General features: G+C 41.8%; 1 protein-coding gene across 1 annotated transcript; it reads right to left on the reverse strand.

Moving 5' to 3' along the window:
- Positions 1–1,378: 1,378 nt before the first annotated feature.
- LOC5577022 (zinc finger protein 708) lies at positions 1,379–22,030 on the reverse strand. The gene is made up of 3 exons (XM_021842352.1): positions 21,633–22,030; positions 3,725–4,956; positions 1,379–1,996 (listed from the first exon to the last, which is right to left on the reverse strand). Exons 1-3 carry the CDS (start codon positions 21,920–21,922, stop codon positions 1,413–1,415), a joined length of 2,106 nt encoding a protein of 701 aa, XP_021698044.1. The 5' UTR covers positions 21,923–22,030; the 3' UTR covers positions 1,379–1,412.
- Between the last annotated feature and the right edge of the window lie 331 nt (positions 22,031–22,361).

The following is a 22,361-nucleotide window of genomic DNA, read 5'->3' on the forward strand; positions in this document are numbered from 1 at the left end:
CCAACTTCTCGGGCTTGGAAAGAAACTACCTAGCTTCCCAGGAAAGCAGTGTCCCAGCTTCCTGAGAAAGAAGCTTTATAGCTTCCTTGGGAAAAAGCTTCCCAGAGCTTTGGGGAAGAAGTTTCCCAGCTTCTGGGGAAGAAGCTTCTCAGCTTCTGGGGAAGAAGTTTCCCAGCTTCTGGGGAAGAAACTACCCAGCTTCTATGATGAAGCTTCCCAGTTTCTGAGGGAGAAGCTTTAAAGCTTCTTGGGGAAGAACTTTTTAGCTTCCTGGCGAAGAAATTTGCTGCTTTTGGAGAAGAAGCTACTCAGATTTTGAGGAAGAAGCCTCCCAGTTGTCTGGGGAAGAAGCTTTCCAGCTTCCTGGAGAAGAAGCTTCTTAGCTTCTGGAGATGAAGTTTCCCAGCTTTTGGGGAAGAAGCTTCCCAGTTTTTTGGGGAAGAAGCTTCCCAGTATCCTGCGGAAAAAACTTCCTTGCTTTTGGGGAAGAAGCTTCCCAGCTTCTGGAGAACAAGCTTACCAACTGGCGAAGAAGCTTCCCAGCTTTCTGGGGAAGAAGCTTAACAGCTTCTTAAGATGAAGCTTCCCAACATCTTGGAAACAATCTTTCCTGGCTTATGAGAAGAAGTTATCCAGATATAAAAGATGAAGCTGTTCTAAAAAAGCTTCTCAGCGTTGTATAGCGTTTCAAATGAAATGAAAATAATAAAAATAAATGACGATAAAAAAATCACACTTAAATTTTTGTTGTAGCTACAGAATATATTTCAGGTAGGTATGCCAGTATTCGCCACCCATCTTCTTCTTCTTGGCATTACGTCCTCACTGGGACAGAGCCTGCTTCTCAGCTTATTGTTCTTATGAGCACTTCCAAAGTTATTAACTGAGAGCTTTTTTGCCAAAGTTGCCATTTTCGCATTCGTATATTGTATGGCAGGTACAATGATACACTATGCCCAGGGAAGTCAAGGAAATTTCCTTTACGAAAAGATCCTGGACCGACCGGTAATCGAACCCAGACACCTTCAGCATGGGTTTGCTTTGTAGCCGCGAACCCTAACCACTCGGCTAAGGAAGGCCCGCAAAGCACAGAATGCACTGTGTAAGTTTACTATTTCCATAAATTATTACAAAACGTCGTCTAGTTCATCGTCTTTACAGAAATACTCAACAGAAAATGCAAGCAAGAATAAAAAAATATAGTTTTTACCTAAAATGTTACGTACCTGTTTGAGAAGAACTCCAAACGCCAGTAATCGAACTTTACTGCTGCACTAGAACACTGGATATTCATTGTGAATCCTCAAGTCTCACTCAAACAAGATGCATCCAGCAGAGCATGGCAGTGATATATCACAACCATTAATACTCTAAAACATTTTCCCTTCCATGACTTTATAGATTGCACCTTCTCAGTTCACAGTTTCCCCACCATCCACTTGCCGTTCCTTCCGACAAGCCACCCTGTGTCTGTAATACGTGGACGTTTCCTTGAACCCCTTGCCACAAGTCTCGCACTCAAACGCCGTCTCACCCGTGTGAGCGCACCGCCTGTGATTGTCTAGGGCCACCTTCTGATTGAACGTCCTGGCACAGAACTCACAGGCAAACTGCTTGACCGCGTTGTGCGTTTTCCGGTGCCGCGACAGATTCGCCTGCACCGTGAACCGACTACCACACTCGCTGCAAACATACTTCTTCTCCGTCCCGTGCATCCTGGTCATGTGCGAGTCCAGATGGCATCGCGTTTGCTGCTGTTCGCCACAGATCGTACACTGCAGTTTCGTTGCCCTGGACGATCGCTGCTCACAGTGCTTCGTGTACTTGTGGTACTGCAGCTGGCTGGCCGTGTGGAACCGTTCCGGACAAACCGCACACTGCTTGAATGGGTAGTCTTCGCCTTCGTGACTTCTATCAACGTGCAGCTGAAGGTCTGATTGGATGTCGAAGGACGTACCGCACAGGCCGCATTTGTATCGGCGAGTGGTAGGAGTATCTGGAAGAGAACATGAAGGATTGAAATGTGTTAGAATATTTGACAGAATCCAAGAAAGATTCTTGCAGAATCCAAGAAGGATTCTTGCAGAATCCAAGGAGGATTGTTGCAAAATCCAAGGAGGATTCTTCCAGAATCTAAGGAGGATTCTTACAGAATCCAAGGAGGATTCTTACAGAATCCAAGAAGAATTCTTGCAGAATCCAAGAAAGATTCTTGCAGATTTCAAGCAGGATTCTTGCAGAGTCCAAGCAGGATTCTGGCAGAATCCAAGCAAGATTATTGCAGAATCCAAGCAGCATTCTTGCAGAATCCAAGCAGGATTCTTGAAGAATCCAAGGAGGATTCTTGCAGAATCCAAGGAGAATTCTTACAGAATCCAAGGAGGATTCTTACAGAACCCAAGAGGGATTCTTACAGAATCCAAGAAAGATTCTTGCAGAATCCAAGAAAGATTCTTGCAGAATCCAAGGAAGCTTCTTACAGAATCCAAGAAAGATTCTTACAGAATCCAAGAAAGATTTTTGCAGAATCCAAGCAGGATTCTTGCTGAGTCCAAGCAGGATTTTTGCAGAGTCCAAGCAGGATTCTTGCAGAGTCCGAGCAGGATTCTTGCAGAATCCAAGCAGGATTATTGCAGAGGGAGGATCCAAGGAGGATTCTTGCAGAATCCAAGGAGGATTATTGCAGAATCCAAGCAGGATTCTTGCAGAATCCAAGCAGGATTCTTGCAGAATCCAAGCAGGATTCTTGCAGAATCCAAGCAGGATTTTTGCAGAATCCAAGCAGCATTCTTGCAGAATCCAAGCAGGATTCTTGCAAAATCCAAGCAGGATTCTTGCAGAATCCAAGCAGGATTCTTGCAGAATCCAAGCCTGATTCTTGCAGAATCCAAGCCCAATTCTTGCAGAATCCAAGCAGGATTCTTGCAGAATCCAAGCAGGATTCTTGCAGAATCCAAGCAGGATTCTTGCAGAATCCAAGGAAGAATCTTGCAGAATTCAAAGGAGGATTCTAGCAGAATTCAAGGAGGATTCTTGCAGAATCCAAGGATGATTGCAGAATCCAAGGATGATTCTTGCAGAATCCAAGGAGGATTCTTGCAGAATCAAACATAAGTTCTTGCAGAATCCAAGGAGAGTTCTTGCAGAATCCATGGAGGATTCTTGCAGAATCCAAGGAGGATTCTTGCAGAATCCAAGGAGGATTCTTGCAAAATCCAAGGAGGATTCTTGCAGAATCCAAGCAGGATTCTTGCAGAATCCAAGCAGGATTCTTGCAGAATCCAAGCAGGATTCTTGCAGAATCCAAGCAGGATTCTTGCAGAATCCAAGCAGGATTCTTGCAGAATCCAAGCAGGATTCTTGCAGAATCCAAGCAGTATTCTTGCAGAATCCAAGCAGGATTCTTGCAGAATCCAAGCAGGATTCTTGCTGAATCAAAGCAGGATTCTTGCAGAATCCAAGCAGGATTCTTGCAGAATCCAAGCAGGATTCTTGCAGAATCCAAGCAGGATTCTTGCAGAATCCAAGCAGGATTCTTGCAGAACCCAAGGAGGATTCTTGCAGAATCAAAGATAAGTTCTTGCAGAATCCATGGAGGATTCTTGCAGAATCCAAGGATCCCTCCCGGATTCTGAAAGATTATTTAGTATTCACGGTACTGCAAGAATCCCTAAAAAGCTAATCGAAAGCTCAGGAACAATAGAATAAGATTCAAATGGCTTACCTTTCATCGACTTGTGCACCGCTGTCCGATGCCGGTAGTACGAATTCTTGTCTTTCAGCGGCAGATCGCAGATGTTGCAAAAGTACGGCATAATACCCTGGTGGACGCCCTGGACGTGCTTCGTCAGATCGGTGACAATCCTGAACCGCACGCCACACTGGTCACACTTGTGCGGCAGCTCCCCGGTATGGGTCAGCATGTGGCGCGTCAGGTTGTTCTTGTGCTTGAACGTCTTCTGGCAGATCTTGCACTGAGCGGCAATGCCCTGGTCGTGCTCTACCAGCGTGTGTTCCCGCACGATGGAGATCGATTTGAAGATTTTCCCACAATGCTCGCACTGGTGTTCCCGTGCCTTTTTCCGTTGCAACTTGTGCTTGTGGGACGCCCCGTGGTCGCGCATTTCGTGCACTTCCAGACCCTTGCGAGTGCTGTACCGGAGCGAGCAGAAGCGGCACTGGAGCGGTCGGATGCTCGGATCGTGCAAACTGAGGTGGACGTTGTACGATTTGACCGTTTTCAGTTGCTTCCCGTCGCATTGCTGGCAAGTGTATTCGATCTTGCCGGCGTGTTCCTCGGTCAAATGGGCCATCAGATCTTCTGAGTCGGGAAAATCTGCTGGGCATATGTAACACTTCCGGGTCAGTTCCGTACGCAGTCGAATCATCTTCAAGGTAGCAGGCGGCCGTTCTTTTCTCTTGGGACCTCGTTTCTTTGGTTCACGGATCATTGCTTTAATCTTCGATCTCGCTTTCAATCTTGGTGGTTTCTTCGATTTCCTTTCTTCATTTGCTTCCCGTTCCTCATTGCTGCTTGCTTCTGAGACTGGATCTGCTCCTTCATTATCTCTGAAAGTTTCCACCAAAAATTTTACCTCTAAAGCCTCATTGTGTTTTTCTTCGCCTATCCCATCATTTTCTACCTTAACTTCCTCTGGAAAAGCCGTCCCATCAACCGGTTCCAATTGCGCCATGCGGCCTCGGAGCGTATCGTGATACGCATCCAGCATCAGATACCGGTCCTGAAGAGCTCGGATCAAATCCACCTTCACCAAACACTCGCGGCAAATAGACAACGTCCGGGGGTCCTCTTCCTTGAACCGAATCCTAGTGGTCTGCGTTACCACCAGATTGAGATACTGGCCGCCGAGTTTCCCTTCCAAGCAGATCATCATCGAGGCCGGTTCGAACCTATGACACAAACGGCAACTGGCGAGCTTCGTTTGGTTTCCCGTGCTAAAAGAGCGAAAGATATCCTTAAAAATCAAGACCCAATTCCAAGACCTGTGCGCCAAAATGTGTTTGATCGGCTGCTGCGTCTAGTAATTTCTGCGAGTTCATCAGATATTTCGCAGAAATACCTGGAGGGAAGGAAACTTCTACAAGGATCTCTGATAAAAATTCGGACTCTTAAGAAAGTTTTCTACGATTACCAGGATTTAGATAAATTGCTGGAACACTTTCACCTTCAGCTCTAAGCAATAGCTTCACGAAATCGACGTCAGATCTTCAAGACGAACTTCAGAACTATTGTAGGATTACGCAGAATATTTATTGTAGGAACATTTGGGAGAAATGGAGAAATCGATATTATCCTTGAGGATTTTTTAGAGGAAAACGTACAAGAATCTCTGAGAAAATGTTTGCACAGAACTCCTGAAAATTATTGAAGTGTATTAGCGTTTTAAGCCCCAGGTTTTGAAGAAATCTCTGGAAGCATCATTAAAATACCGGGTACCCCCGTTGGTTTGACCACATTTAATCTGAACACTTTTTAATTTGTACCCCGCTAATTTGCACGTCGTTCAGATTAAAAATGGTTCAAGCGTCATAGGCCAGGGGGAGTGGTTCACCTAGAGTGAATTTATGTTAAAGAAAAAGTAGATTTTGTATGAGAATTGACAGAAAAATGAATGACAAGTTCATCCACTTCTCCTGGCCTATGGACCGATGCACGAGTTCACTATCTGACGTTTGAGCGGTGCCGTGTTATTTACGTGACCATGGCAACAAGTGAATCCGGCACCGCTCAAACGTCAAATTCGTAAACTCGTGCACAGGTTCATTTAGCTCATGGAACGGAGTAAATTCAAATTAAAAATGAACCCCAATGGTTTGCATGAGGTACCGTTCTAATTAACGGGGGTACACCAGGTCCGTCCCACTCGGGCTTAGATTGGGCACCACTTCTAGTAGGTACTGCATTTGGTCCCTCGGTAGTGCAAAAGGTACCCAAGTTTGACATATCGCAGTACACTTTTCACGGCATTTAGATTACCTTATGAGCCATAAAATTTTGGGCAACTGCAAGGGACATGGAGGTCTTTAATTCATCATTTTGCACGGCATGCAACGGTCCTCTAATATTCGTTCTGTTTAACAACAATCTAGTGGATCGAGTACCTTCAAGGAAATTACCGTGCACCCTCGCTAATTTGAACGGTACCTCATGCAAACCATCGGGGTTCATTTTTAATTTGAACTTCTAGTCACCCTACGAACAACAGAAAATCGTACTCCTGGTTACCCTTTTGGCTGTTTTGTTTTGATTCTGCGTTCTGTTCCACAGCGTTCAATTTCACTTTACTCCGTTCCAAGAGCTGAATGACGTTTGAACCATTTTTAATCTGAACGATGTGCAAATTAGCGGGGTACAAATTAAAAAGTGTTAAGATTAAATGTGGTCAAACCAACAGGGGTACCCGGTACTCTTTGCCGATGACCCCAAAATGTTCCGGATTATCGCTTCCGCCTTAAGCTAAGTATGCTGTTTGGCTAAAGAAAAGTAAAAATTTCTGCGGAAATTTTCTACAGTGAGCTCTATTTGAAATGACATTTCTTTTCAACTGCGTACTGCGATCAAAGAAAAAATGCTTTTCTTGACCATTTCTTGCAAGAAACTTCCCACGCATCGAGACAGGCGATTACTTTTCTGTTGAAGTGCATACTTCGCTTTAGACCAGGCCTGCCCAACCTTTTTGAACCACGGGCCAAACCGCAGAAACAATTTTGTATGGCGGGCCAAATTTTTAAAAGCACATATATTCGCTATCCGTCTGACAGAAGTAAGTACATGAAGTTCATGGAATCTGACAAAAATCAGTGAATGAAGCAAATTTCATTTGTAGAAATCGAAAAACAGAATAGCTGATAAGCATCCTGCGGGATAGTGTAAGAATCCCTTTCAAAATTATGTGATATTCTAGCCCAGAGACCAGAATATTTTTAAAAATCTACTCCAGATATGTTGCAAGAATCGTGATCCTTCAGAATCTCACCCAATAATCATTTCAAAATCCTACCTTGAAACCTTTGAGAATGCTAACCAGTATTTAAAAATCACCTAGCTCAAAATTCCATTAAGATTATGTTGAAATTTAACATAGAGTTATATTGTAACTTTGCCCAGGATTTCAGAAAATAAGTGTTAGGAATTATTCAAAAATCCGGTTCACTGTTTTATGAAATGCCTGTCGTTTTCATAATCCTGCTTAAGATTCTGAGTGAATCACGTTCAGGTGTTGGTAATTCTTTTTCCAGCATTCTGTGAGAGTATTAGCCTAGGATTCAGTGAAATTATGATTGACAACTTAGTCTTTTGGCAATGGGCTTTGTTCAGGATTCATTTATTGAATGTTGAAGAAAGCCGTTGTAGAAAAATCTCAAGATTATTAATCATATAATCATAGCTTGTTTTTTCATAATGAACCTTAAATCATCTTATCAAGTCAAATTTATGCGCAGAACAATTTTATTCATCTTTAAAACTGAAATCGACAGTGCTTAAAAACTAGCTGTAAATTCCTAAGATTTGAGATTAATACAGTGGGGATTCACTCGTTGGGGGTCCGCTACATGGAATGACTCGATTGTTGGATGTTCGCTGGTTGGAAAATATTCCAACTAAAAGCACTCAAATGTCATCAGAAAATGTCAAACTGACTTTGACGCCTGAGTACCGTCACATTGAAGTCTTCATATGTAGAACAAATGCGTATGTATGTGTGCGTGTCGTGACGATTTGCTCTCCAGATGCGTTAGTATGGAGCATTTTCACCAGCTGTCAGTCGTTCCAACTAACGGGTCGGATTCGCTAGATAGAAGGCAGTTGTGTTCCAACCAGCGGACCCCCGCTGTAATTTGAATCATTCATAATTTCAAGTATTTAGAGATTCAAAAAAAAAAAACAATTTAAATAATTACCGAGCTAAAATATTAGCCTGGAACTACATTGAAAACTAAAAAAGTTAGTCTGGGTATGTACTAACTGAGTTGCTATGATAGTCAACGGGCCAAATATGAGAAGAATCTTCGAACCTATCGCGGGCCGCACAAAATGAGTTCGCGGGCCGGATGCGGCCCGCGGGCCGTACGTTTGGCAGCGCTGCTTTAGACTGTACAGCCTTGCAAAATGATATCGATCAACTTATGAACTGGTGCCAAGAAAACGGAACGTTCGTCAACATAAAAAAGGGCAAAGTAATCACTTTCACTCGCTTACCCCGCTAATTTGCACATCGTTCAGATTCAGTGAATCAAATTGTCATCAAAACAGACGAAAAACAAAGAACAAAGCAAGCTCACTCACAACCGTTTGTCTCAACTTTTGCGGATAACGATACAATCAAAACCAAAATTGTCATGACAATCACAGGGCGCAATATTGATGCAGCCTTTTTAATTAGCGATTAATCAGTTGTTTTAAACACAAAACCAAATTTATTTTATGGATGCTGTTCGATAATGTGTCGATGTTTACCAACACGGAGAAAGCTCTAGAAAATTGCAATGCGAAGCCCAAATAGTTGCTTCGCACGTGTTTATCGATCATTGTCATATTCTGTTCAAGTGGTGATAAACTGATGTTGTGGAATAAAATTGTTGCAACAAGAATAGAAGATGACAATGTCTTTGTTGCTGCGTGTTGTCACATACATAACACCTCTGCACTGTTTTGATTTTGTATGGAATTTTGACGTTTACTGGCCTTGTTGTTTACAAATTTCCTGAAAGAGTGAAAGAGAGGCAATGATTTTTGTGCAGAGCCCTATACCCACGCTAATTTGAACCACAGACAAACAGACGTCACACTCTCATCATTGTCCATCAACCACCTTTTTAACGGTCGATTCAAAAATATGATAGGTGGCCAATCCACCACTCGCAGCGCTCGAATCGTTTTTGTTCGCATTTGACGTTTACACACTACCGCCATCTATAGGCCCGTCGGCCAAACACGCTAATTTTAGCATTGAGCGTACATGTCGTCGTGACTACGGTTTTGAATGAGATTTGTTCTAAATGTTACGTCTGTTTGTCAGTGTTTGAACGGTACCTCATGCAAACCATCGGGGTTCATTTTTAATTTGAACATCTAGTCACCCTAGAACCGTGTTTCTGGTAACCTCTTTCGCTGTTTTGTAATTGTAATTGTAATTGTAATTTATTAACGTTACGATACCCTGTCAGCTTACAAACTATATCTCAGGTCAAGGAAACGAACAAAGTAAATTATTTGGATATTAAACATTGGAAACTAGTCATTAAATCACGGTTTTACAAGTTACAGTGACTGTCAGTGTCAATATCGACCAAATTAAATTTAATCTATGGACCGATGCACGAGTTCACTATTTGACGTTTGAGCGGTGCCGTGTTGTTTATGTCACCATAGCAACAAGTGAATTCGGCACCGCTCAAACGTCAAATTAGTGAACTCGTGCATTGGTACCTATGGACCGATGCACGAGTTCACTAATTTGACGTTTGGGCGGTGCCAAATTCACTCGTTACCATGGCCACATAAATAACACGGCACCGCTCAAACGTCAAATAGTGAACTCGTGCATTGATCCATTATCTACTGCCATCGTTTGACGGCTACCTTGAATGAATTAATTGTTGGTTCAAGCTTAATTTGAAGAGGAACGCCGTTCCAGCTAAGAGCTCCTGCAATGAGGATACTTTTCCTTTGGGACGTCGTGTGTGCTGGGATGGTAAAGCACCGAGTGCGCTCTTGCGTTCCTCGCTGGAGGTGCTGCAGCAAATAGTCGGGCAGATCCTTGGCATATCCCTGCCGCATAAAACTGCAAATACGGTTGCTAGATCGTGTCCCAAGATGGTGTTCCTCACTTCTTCGGTGGACTCTCTTCGACGAAGCCGATATACGAAACAGACCGCTGTCTTAAAACATCTGTTCAGCTGCTCCTTTTGTGCTACGGACAGGCCGGGGTGATACACTACATCGCAATAGGTGAAGAAAGGCATCACCACGGCTTGCACTAGTTTCTTCCGGGTTTGGGTAGTCAGCACAGGCGAGAAACGACGAAAGGTATGCAGAGTGCCAAAAACCTTTTTTGTGATTCCTTTAACCTGAGTGAGCCATCGAAGATTCCTGTCCATTTGTAGACCCAAGTTAGTGACGCTATCGGATAGTGGGATGGCTTCGGCGCAAAAGGTGATGTCTGTACCGTGCACCCCCGCTAATTTGAACGGTACCTCATGCAAACCATCGGGGTTCATTTTTAATTTGAACATCTAATCACCCTAGAAACGTGTTTCTGGTTACCTCTTTCACTGTTTTGTTTTGATTCTGCGTTCCGTTCCACGGCGTTCCATCTCACTTCCCTCCGTTCCATGAGCTAAATGACGTTTGAACCATTTTTATTCTGAACGACGTGCAAATTAGCGGGGTATAGATTAAAAAGCATTCAGATTAAATGTGGTCAAATCAACGGGGGTACCCGGTAATCGGTGTAATTGTTCCTTCTCTGCAAAAGATGATAGCTTGAGTTTTTTTTTGGATTTGGGAAAAGTAAGTTGATCCCGGCCCACCGTTCAATGTGCTGAAGATCGGTGTTGACCAACGCTACAAGCCTTTCGATGTCTTGCTTTGGTCCGGATACATATATTTGTAGGTCGTCTGCGTACAGCTGGTAGCTGCACTTGAGTCCCTGCGGCAGACTATTTATGTACAGGCTAACAAGAAGAGCGCTTAGGCAGGAACCCTGAGGCGTACCATCTATGAGAGCGTGTACTGCAGAGACCGTTGATCCAACTTTCACAGCTTGGCTGCGATGCCCAAGGAAGGATGCAACCAGCGCACAGGCATCTTGAGAAAAGCAAAATTCTTCGCTGAGCTTGGACTTCAGTTTCAGGTGGTTGACGCAATTGAATGCGAGAGAGAAGTCCACTAACACCATGAGAGTACAGTGGTCACCATCGAAGCTGTTGTAGATGTCGTGTGTAATTTTGACGAGAGCTGTTGTTGTGCTGTATTTCTTCCTGTAACCCGATTGGCACCTCGAAAGCAATGCGAGCCTGGAGCGTCGATGTACTCAACAATCTGGTCGAGTAAAACCTTTTCCAGTACTTTGGATATTGCTGGAAGCACTGTAATCGGCCTGAAGTCTTTGGGCTGTAGCGGGTTCGGCACTTTTGGAATCGGCGTGACAATTCCCTTCTTCCACATGGCTGGAAACGTTCTGCTATCAATCACCGAGTTGTACAGGTCTACCAGTACGGGATAGATGAATGGACAAAGCAGCTTTACAAACGAGATTGGGATGCCATCCGCACCGGTGGCGTTTGATTGAATCTTGTTCACCTTAGAGGCAACTTCACCAGCGTTGGTATGGCAGAAGTTAAACTGTTCCCTGACGCCCTCGTCTCTGATTGCACGATGTAGTTCATCCCTCGTAGAGGTGGCAGGCACTTGAGTTTGTAGTTGGCGATGACCTTCGCAAAAGAAGCTGTTTAGCTGCTCAACGTCGATCTGTTCCTCTGGTAGCTCTTTCTTGGTGCTGTTGTGAACGCCCTTCCTCCTAAGGTTGTTCCAGAGTTTTTTCGCTGGTAGATGTGGAGCAAAGTAACGTTCGCCGTAACGCTTTTTGGCTTGTGAAACCAGGATTGCAGCTCGGTCACGTTTTTGGGTATATTCCAGCCATTGTGCGTCATCCCGCCTTCGATGAGGATTTCGCGAATAGAGTTCGTGGGCAAAGTTTCTGACGACGATTGCTTGTTCACTTTCTGTTGTCATCCATGGCGAGCGTTTATCCTTGACTGTGATGACCTTCTCAGGTGCATGGCGATCCATCAGGTTGCACAATTCAGACGTGAGGGATTGTGTTTTGACATTGACGTCCCTCGTATCCAAAATGTTTTCGAATCTTATTCCCTGGAAGTCTGCTTGCAATCTGGTGGTGTCGATGGCACGGAAATCTCTTACTGTTAGGCGGTGGGCTGTTGGTTTCCTGCATCGAACGTTCGAGATTAGGTAAATTGTCTCGTGATCCGAAATTGAGTTCGAGACTGCTTTGGCCGTCACAATTGATTGAGGGCAGTCGGTAACCATCAGGTCGATGGTCGTTGCACTCCTGTATGTAATCCTAGTTGGTGTTGTTGGCAGAATTGTTAAATCAAAAGTTTGGTGTATTCGCAAAAGTGCTTCATGGTTTCCGGTAGGCGAAGGTGCAGTTACATTGATATTGAAATCTCCTAGGAGGTACAGCCTGTCGACGCCTAGGTCTTGTATATCGAAGAGTAACTTTTCATACTCAGCGGTGAAATTCGGATTAGTAACGATTGGATTGTAGATGATCGCGATACCTACAGTGAGCTCGTTGATTTTGGTTTGGTCCACAAGGTATTCGAACCTTTGTCCAACAGGGACGTCGGGGTTGAAAGTTGACTTCATCACTGGTGAAACCTTCAGCCCTTTGAGAAAGTATAGTCCTATTCCACCGCATGATTTGCTGCCTTTGCCTCTTCCAGCTGGTAGGCAGTGTTTCATGAAATTGTAAGACGGGACTCGAACGGGCCCCATCGAACTGGATGCTTTCATTTTGGTTTCGGTGGCTGCGAAAAAGTGGTACTGGTTCTTGTCGAGTAAAATTTTCATTTCATCCGCGTGACATTCTAGTCCACGGACGTTGAGGTGGCCTATAGGGAGGTTCGTGTAGTTGTTGGGCATATTTTCGTCGTGATAGGGATCGTTAGAGCTTGATTAAATATTTAGAAATGTGAGGATTCTGCATCGAAGAAAATCGAGGACTCGTTAGTGCAAGAGCTTGCGTTCATTAATTTAAGCAGATGTCCGGTGTCTTCGATGGGAATGTACTTTTTCTGGCACGGTAGACGTATGGATATGCTGTCGTTTCTGACGTACACCGATTGAATGAGCTTTTTCTGCTTCATTCTTAGCGCAAGGTTTCGAACTCGGAATCTTTTGACAGAGAGCATCTCATTCACGGTGAAGCGATACTCTAGAGGAAGCCCCTTTTCCAAATTACACAACTTGGCTTCTTTGTGTAACTGGAAGTATTTCTTCAATACTTCCGAGCGTACTTCAGCGCTACTGAATACTACCACGATTGTCGGAGTGAGCGACCTGTCGGTCCACTTGGACGGCTTCACGGGCAGCCGGAAGCAGGATGTAACGTGTGACATCAGGTTTCTGATACCAAGGAAACTTAGAAAGCTTTCGACGATGGACCGAGTGTTCTCTCCTTCACGATGTGGTACTTTGTTGATGTTCCATCAACAAAGTACCACATCGTGAAGGAGAGAATACTACGGTGGCAGTTGATACTCTGGGAACATATTTTTGCAAGCTTCACACCGGACTCGATGATCTGTATTTTCTGCTCCATGTCCTCTGTCAGTCTGGTGGAAGATGGAGAGTCGCCTGCTTGATCGAAGGAGCGAATTTTGTTTTGGAAGCGATCAATCTGCTTCTTCGTGTTGCTTTGGTGAGTGCTGATTTCGGATTCGAGCTTTTTTATCTGCAGGGTTAGTTCGTCTATCCGTTTCTGCACCTCGACCAGATCGGATTTGCAGGATGCATCTGATGGTACACGAATGAGACTACCGATCACACTACATCTTTCGCACAGATAGACGTAGTTTTTGATTTCGGACAGGAGGGAATCACTTATCCGTACACACAATGTGTGGAACCACTTCTCACACACGTCGCAGCTGATCCAACTGATTTCCTCCACATTGCCTTTATTCCGCTTTCCCACTTTCTTCTTCTTTCCTGCAGGTGGTTCTGCCTGGTTGCATGTTCCGCATAGATCCTCTTTCATTGTCGGTGATATTACCTCTAGCGCTAACGATTCAGGGTTCCGGATTAGTGTTGCATTGTGGTTTCGCCGGTTGCACAGAATACTCGGATGGGGACACCCAACAGCATTCGACAACGACACAGCCCCGACGGTGGCTGATATCCTTGCTAAAGATCCACGAAGAGCCCCGACGATGGCAAATTCGTGACGAATTACTTCAGGTTGCGAAACAGCGATTCAAATTGGATAATGTTATTGCTTACACACTTAACCTCACTTTTATTTGGCATCACTGGACAGCCGCACACCGAACTGACGCCGCAAGAGCTAACGACAGGCGGACCGAAAATTGGCTTTATTGTGTCTTTGCGGACATAATAGGTCCGTACTCCACCGGATACGCACTCCGGGGACCTTCGCCGAGAGAATCTTCACACTTGAGCAGAAAATCCGGTGCAATTCAAACTAAAACTTCCGAAAAATACGGAGCGAGAAAAGTACACAACGCGCACGCAACAGTGTTGCCAGTTTTACGTTTTTATGTTTTGATTTTGCGTTCCGTTTCACAGCGTTCCATTCTACTTTACTCCGTTCCATGAGCTAAATGACGTTTGAACCATTTTTAATCTGAACGCTGTGCAAATTAGCGGGGTACAGATTAAAAAGTGTTCAGATTAAAAGTGGTCAAACTAAAGAAACTATAAGCAAAGAAGCGAAATGTTCCAATTGGAATTCCAAGTTTACTGTCAATTGTATTCCAATCGAGCAGGAGACTTGTCAAACACTTTTTCACACAAGCTGAAAACGGCTCACACAAAAATGTTACCGCCCACGAAAATTTTGCTTCTTCTGAAGTAGCATATTTTCTGAATACTTGAGTGTCGGTTGCAGTTTGCATGCTTTGCATAAAGAATGCTCTACTCATTACATTGGTTTTCCACAAATTCAGTCAATTTTTCATTCGTTACCCAAACCTGTGAAAACTCAACACATAAAACCTGTGACTCACTTTTAGCGTGGGATTCAACATTGGCAGTGCTGCGTAATAGATTTGGCATAGTTGCTCAATGTGCTTTAATAGAGGTGAGGAGATGATTGTGTATGATACACAACTGTTTGATTGTATTAAAATACGGAGCGAGAAAAGTACACAACGCGCACGCAACAGTGTTGCCAGTTTTACGTTTTTATGTTTTGATTTTGCGTTCCGTTTCACAGCGTTCCATTCTACTTTACTCCGTTCCATGAGCTAAATGACGTTTTAACCATTTTTAATCTGAAAGATGTGCAAATTAGCGGGGTACAAATTAAAAAGTGTTCAGATCAGAGGCGTCGCGTCCACATGTGCAACATGTGCACTGCACAGGTGAGAGCTCGTTCATCCTAGCCACCTACAATATGTACTACTTTTAAAGTACAATTCGATAATTTTGTTGATAAAATTAAATTTATTTCTTTTCAATGGATCATTAAAATAACCAAAACGGCCGCTATGGAAAGCATAGATAGCGCCACCGTAGCCTTGTGTGTATGACAGAACAGCAATGCTGTCACAATGTTAAATCCCATATACAGTGGCGCCTTTGTTTTGATGCGGTGAGCACTTGCAAAAACTACCTTCAATGATCCATTATCTCTCATTGATAGCTTGCAACGAAATTTTCATCTAGCAAAATATCTGTTGTTAAATTTTTGCTATGCAAATTAAATGAAAAAGCTGTTTTGTGCGACGCACGATCGCGATGCATGCTACGCAACACTTTGTTCCACGCTACACTTGGTTGCTGTGACGTTAAAAACCAACGCGTGCACTCTCATCGCATTATCTTTAAGTGGGCTTCGTTTCAATTGGGCTCCCGTTAGTTGGGCTATAGCCCACCTAAAACGAAGGCAAACGTCATTTTCTGACATAAGACGCAATTTATCAATGTTTATAGCTTCGTTTGTTTGTTTTATATTATTTGACAACTCGAAACTCAGCCCGATTAGTCAAAGTCTTGCACTAAGTGGGCTACAGGTTTAGCGCAACGAATGAAGGTTGACTGTACCATCGAAATATTAGATTCATAGAACTAGTAGTTTATTTTTAATAAATCATCGAAAAAAGCTTGAAAAAGGCCTTTTTAAATTGTCACTTCACAGATAATCTCGCTTTTAGGTGGACGAATACTATTTAGAAATCTCACATTCCTGTCCATCATATCATCCATCATATTGGAATGCTCTAGAAAATTTGAAAGGAACACGATTCTCTTGATTTGTTCTTATTGCGTATCTATTCTACACGCAGCGAACTGGACTATATAAATTCATATATTTTGCCTTAAGAATGATGGAACGATTATTGCAATACGAAAGCTGTATGTATCGTTTTAGCATCAACCCACATTAAGGCGTCGATAGAAAAGGGGAGTGCGCACGAGCCTATTGATCGCAAGGTTCTTGGTTCGATTCCACGATGCCGCGAAAACTATTGTCGTTATCAAATTTCGGTTTTATAACGTAAATTTATTAATTTCAATCCGATGTCCGATGCGAATTTTCATAAGGGGTTCCTATGTTTATCGATAGTTCACTTTCCTGAGTGTTGTTTGTTTGGCCAAATGTCATCCCCTCAAAGTTGGGGTCAAAGGGTGAGTTTGGGCAAATTTCCATACGTTTCCTATTGAGAGGAAAATAATCAAATTTCAATCATTTGTTCAGCATTGGCAAAGTATTCTCTTATTTAGCCGAACATATCATGCAAATTGCGAAAGTTGTTTAGAAATAAATGAGGACTTACACATTTTTGGCCAAATCTCACCCCCAACGACGGTACTTGCGCGGTTGTTTTTAAATTTCTTTAAGGCTGGTTTGCTACTGACAAGAAAAGGAATCGCCTATCTCGATGCGAGTAAAATTTCTTCCAAGAAATGGTCCAGAAAATCACATTTTTCTGATCGCAGTACGCAGTTGAGAAGAAATGTCACTTCAAAGGGGGCTCTCTGTAGGAAATTTCTTGACCCATTCAGTCAAGGAATTTCTTTACTTTTCTTGAGCGAAATAGCATGCTTAGCTTTAAGGTGATTATATAACGAAGCCACACCTCCAATTTTCAAGAGCACAAGACTTAAGAACCAAACAGCGCTCTGCGTTGAAAGTCTATCCCATTGGTCACCACCAGAAAGCAAACATTTTGATTGGTTTTCAACGCGAACTGTTGTCAGATTCTCTCGTCTTGTGCACTTGAAAATTCAAAGTTTGGCTTCGTTTTATAATCACCTTAAATGCAAAAGGTCAATAATTTCACCGTGAATTGAACTATTCGCTCAATGGCTCGATATGGTTGTGGTCTGTAAAGGTTACTGCTCTTGAATGCTCTATCACCATGTTATTACCGAGAGAGTGAATGGTAACATAAAAAAAAAATCGGTTGCGATGTTTCAGGATTTTTTGTTGGTTTATGATTAGCACTCTCCGAATATTGTTCGATCGGCTTATTCGGATCAAAATCCAAACTTTACAATTAAAATTTATTTGCGTTCATATTATTCTCAGTGTATGAGACAATCAGAATAGACCCTTTGCAAATCAATTCACTTATGACTTGACGCATAAACATCATCCTCTGATTCGCTGATGTTTTCTTCGGTTTTATGTGAGAAAAACAAGGAGAGATGTTTTTTGCTTTTTTTCACGTACACGATGACAGTTCCTTACGAGGTTTTCCGTTGGTGCGAGTGCTTTGTGAAATCTCTTTTTGCTTCGTAGTCGCGAATTACATGTAGAACAACAAGAGTGTTGCCAAAATAGTTAACCTATTAAAAGACGTATGTTTCATATGTTTCTCAGTATATTGATGTTTATGCGCTACAATACGCAGATAAGGAAAGTATTGAAAGGCTCAATTATTACCAATGCATGCTTTGTTGCCTAATTCCAATAAATTAATGAGTTGTGTTTGACTTTTTCTATGAATTTAAATTGTGAATAATAAATACACCGCAATTGAATATGGTTTCCTGGCAACCTTGTCCAGTAATAAAAAGTGACTGCCGAGGAAATCAAAGTGCATTAATTTTAATTTGTGATTTGAAGCATTGAAATTAAGTATTTTCGAGTGCTTTATATACAAATCGAAAGTTCAATAGTGCATAAGTGATCGGTGCGTAGTTTTTGTGAAAAAAATGGAATTGGAGCGGAGAATAGGACCGTTTAAAGTGGTGAGTTTTTCCTAAGCAGTTCTTGTGTTGTTTTATTCGGCAGCTCACGAATGACGATAATTTCGTATGCATTTCTAGAGAGATTCGCGATAAGGGCCTATCTGACAAATCAATAACAATGAGAAAATAATTAATGAAATTCTCATGTACAATATTAAATCCCAATTGGAGAAAATATACTCAAACTTTAACCTTTTCACCTTAATACACATTTCATAAACCTAGTTTTAAAATCCTCATCAATACCACACACATCTCCTACAATTCCCCTAGCTATTTCGTACTCAAAAAATCTTTAAAGGTTTCGCCTAAAACGTACTCGAGAATGCCAGTATCGCCCAATGCAGGGCTGGTAGCAGTCAGACAGCAAAATAATAGTGACTTTAGTGACCAAAATGATCAAAAAAGTGACCAAAAAGTGACTTGAAAACTACAAGTGTTAGTCATAAAAATGGCTACAAAATAAAATACATTCTACGTGTATATTCACCACTCTACTAGCACCATCAATTTCTTCCAACAAAAAGGTTTTCATATTGCGATAAGTTTTTTGTTTTTTTTTTTGGGCACCATTTTTTTACAAGTTTAAAGAAAACATTTCTATTTTTGGAATAAGTGTCAATTTTATTGATTGGTTGTCTGGATCCAGTGATATTCCCAAATTCCTTGGGGGACCAACGCGTAGCAATAGCCCACGGTAATATCTCAGGCTACAGATTTTTTTTCTCGTGTTCGGTTGTTCATTTTTTTAAACAATTTATGATAATGTCTTAAGAAATGAAACGATTTGGTGCAACCGTTTTTGAGATATGAGCATTTATGTTTGTGATACCACTCTGGCCAAAGAAGGATCTTGAAAATTTCAAAACACACCATATTCTAATCTTAAGATTGCTTGGAGAAGAATCAACCGATTTGTATGATTTTGTTTGCAAAGAACCTCCTCATTATCTAACATTGTACAGCTCATATTTTTTTTTATAAATTGGCCAAAACAAAATGGTGGCCAAAGAAATTTTATATGGGGAATGTCGGTCCCCCAAGGAACATCAGAGTCAAAAGAGTGGCGAAAATCGTGAATGATTTTCAGAACATTCTGTAAGAAATCCTGACAGAATTCAAAGTTCAAAACCAGACGAAAAATAGAAACTCATGCTAAATTTGTGACATAATTTCTGTAAATTTAAATCATTTCTCCCAAATAAACATTTAGATGAATGTTGCGCATAAAGAATTAGAATATGATTCCATGCGTACTTCAAATATCTATATTTCAATGGAACGTTTCAATAAATGAATTATTGAAAATATTCATCACTCAGTGGCGTCTCGTAACCTCACGTGTTATTTTATCTACGACCCTGAACATTACTAATGTTTCATGCTTAGATTACAAAGCAAACAGTAACCGATGGAAATCGCATATTTGTGGCTGAAATCAATGAACAGGTGGATTTGACGTTAGGTAATCGCCACTAATCTCACTATGAGGTAATTTTTATCTTCCAACAATGTTCAAAAGTTTATCATAGAAACGTGTTTTTTATAGAAATAATTGAAGAAAGTTGTGGAAAAAAGCAATGTCAAGAGTAAATCAATGGAAAATGTATTGTTTATTCGTTGGAATTCAGAATGTAATTTCTGAAATGATTTCCAGAAAAATAATTACTGGCTGTTTAAGTCCTGGACGAGTTTCTGACAAACTCAGATTTTTTTGGATGTAATTTATGCTTTATCAGAAAGCTAGTCTAGGATTTCTTCTAAAGCCGTAGATTACTCAGATCAGATATTGGTCTTGGTTTTTGTCAAAATTTTATAAAATATTTCGGACAAAAAATTCATCCCAGGGTTGCTTTCTAAGTTTTGCCAGAATCTTCTCCAAAAATTTTCCCAGGAAATTTTTACATTTTCCGTTGGAAATGTCTACAGAATATTGACTTGAACTCTTCCAGAAAGATAGCCAAGAGTATATATTTTTACTTGATTCAAGAATCTTGACGCTTTGATTTCCCAACACACTATATGTAATTGTCGTTATAATAACAAATATCTATTTCTTTCTGTTTGTGTTTGAAAAGCTAACCCAGCCAAAAATATTAAATTTCATTATCATCAGATCACGGAAAAAGTGACTTTAGTGACCATTTTCCTGAAAAAAGTGACTTTAGTGACTTTTTGTTGGAAATAGTGACTTTTTAGTGACCAGGTCGAAAAAAGTGACCAAGTCACTAAAAAGTGACTTGCTACCAGCCCTGCCAATGTTATGAGCCTATAATCGATATTATTTTCAGTGTCGCCTGTCACTTTTGCGCCGTGTTTACATTCTGGTTTCAATTAAGCCCGCCATGTACGCCTTGTTTATTTTTTGTTTGCAGTGTCGCCGTTTACTCTCGCCGATGCGCCCACCACTTTGATAAACAAAAACACAGGCGTAATCAATAAAGTGTGTGGTTTTGCATGACGTGAAGTTTCGCCTTCTACAAGTTTGCGTTTTTTGAATAGTTAAATTATTGATAGGGGAAAAGTTCAAGTGCAGTGAATAGACAATCAAGCCACAATTTCAACGCTATATTTTCTTAAATTGTGTACATTTTGTCAGTTTCGCCTGATTCGCGAATCTTTCTAGATTTATTTCATTTAATGATTAAACCCATGTTATATAATATTTTTGTGAAAGATGAGATTCACAAGGAAGATTATAGTTCAAGGAATATGTTGAGTACATTGAAGTTAACTCTTGTTCCGTAGATAAATGTTGACAAGAACGATAAGTTAGTGCTGCCGAAAATACCCTCAGGGTGCTGAAGCCATCATTTACCCTAGCTAAATTATCATTCGGCGTGAATAGGGCTCTGCACAAAAATCATTGCCTCCCTTTCACTCTTTCAGGAAATTTGTAAACAACAAGGCCAGTAAACGTCACAATTCCATACAAAATCAAAACAGTGCAGAGGCCTATACCGTGCACCCCCGCTAATTTGAACGGTACCTCATGCAAATCATCGGGGTTCATTTTTAATTTGAACTTCTACCGTGCACCCCCGCTAATTTGAACGGTACCTCATGCAAACCATCGGGGTTCATTTTTAATTTGAACTTCTAGTCACCCTACGAACAACAGAAAATCATACTTCTGGTTACCCTTTTGCTATTTTGTTTTGATTCTGCGTTCCGTTCCACAGCGTTCCATTTCACTTTACTCCGTTCCATGACCTGAATGACGTTTGAACCATTTTTAATCTGAACGATGTGCAAATTAGCGGGGTACAAATTAAAAAGTGTTCAAATTAAATGTGGTCAAACCAACGGGGGTACCCGGTAGTCACCCTACGAACAACAGAAAATCATACTTCTGGTTACCCCTTTTGCTGTTTTGTTTTGATTCTGCGTTCCGTTCCACAGCGTTCCATTTCACTTTACTCCGTTCCATGACCTGAATGACGTTTGAACCATTTTTAATCTGAACGATGTGCAAATTAGCGGGGTACAAATTAAAAAGTGTTCAGATTAAATGTGGTCAAACCAACGGGGGTACCCGGTATACAAAATCGGCGGCACAAAGCTGGTTGGGGTATTGCGCGCCGCTCTTATCTTACTTGACGTCGGTGCACAGGTCTAATAAGCGCTCAACTCCCATACTCACCCATCGTCGTAAACCGTCGGATCCTGGTAGGTCCGGTTCCCCGGGTCGGGAAAGTGTCCGAGGCAAATCTCCAGCGCACCACTTTCGTCGTCTTTTCCATCGGGGAGTGTTCGCTTTCCCGGATCGAAGATACTCACTCCCGAAGGGGGCAGATGGATAAGCGCCGCCGGAATCTTGCCGGTTCCGGCCAAAATGGCATCCCGCCAACGTTTGCGCACGGTACGGCTGGTGGGAAACTTCACTAGCGGGAACACACTAGAAACTGGGCACTCTTCGATGCAGCAGGGCATCTTATTTGAATAATTTTCGCATGAGAAAAATTAATCAATGTTTGGCTTTGGAACAAAATAAACAAACTGCGGGTTTGTTTTGTCAACATTAAACAGAACACATCGATTAGGGTAACCCAGGTCCAGATGGTACAGATCAGTGTAACACTACTGTGAATCTAACACCCATTTTTCATCACCTTTTTTTTATTTTCCGTGTTGGTGGGAATCTAACACCCAGTTTTTGTACCGGTGTTAAAAAATGGAGTGACTTTGTACAGAATAACATTTTCCAATGGGAAACAATGTTATAAAGTTTTTTTTATTGGCGAACAGGTAAGATTAGGCGCGATACATGGAAAAGATAGCATAAGGGTAAAACTGTATAGCCATTTCGGATTGTCGTTTTCAATCCGGAGTATCTAAAATAACCATCTTTATTCGTCGTTTGGCAAAAACT

Source organism: Aedes aegypti, chromosome 1 (assembly GCF_002204515.2).
Source record: "Aedes aegypti strain LVP_AGWG chromosome 1, AaegL5.0 Primary Assembly, whole genome shotgun sequence".
Classification (NCBI taxonomy): domain Eukaryota; kingdom Metazoa; phylum Arthropoda; class Insecta; order Diptera; family Culicidae; genus Aedes; species Aedes aegypti.

Bases quoted from the DNA above. Each gene is read 5' to 3' on its own strand.
- LOC5577022 (XM_021842352.1), bottom strand. From the start codon at position 21,922: ATGCCCTGCTGCATCGAAGAGTGCCCAGTTTCTAGTGTGTTCCCGCTA. The intron at 4,957-21,632 runs GTGAGTATGGGA...TCGCTCTTTTAG, and splicing joins CCGACGGTTTACGACGATGG to CACGGGAAACCAAACGAAGC. The intron at 1,997-3,724 runs GTAAGCCATTTG...GTTCTCTTCCAG, and splicing joins GGTGCACAAGTCGATGAAAG to ATACTCCTACCACTCGCCGA.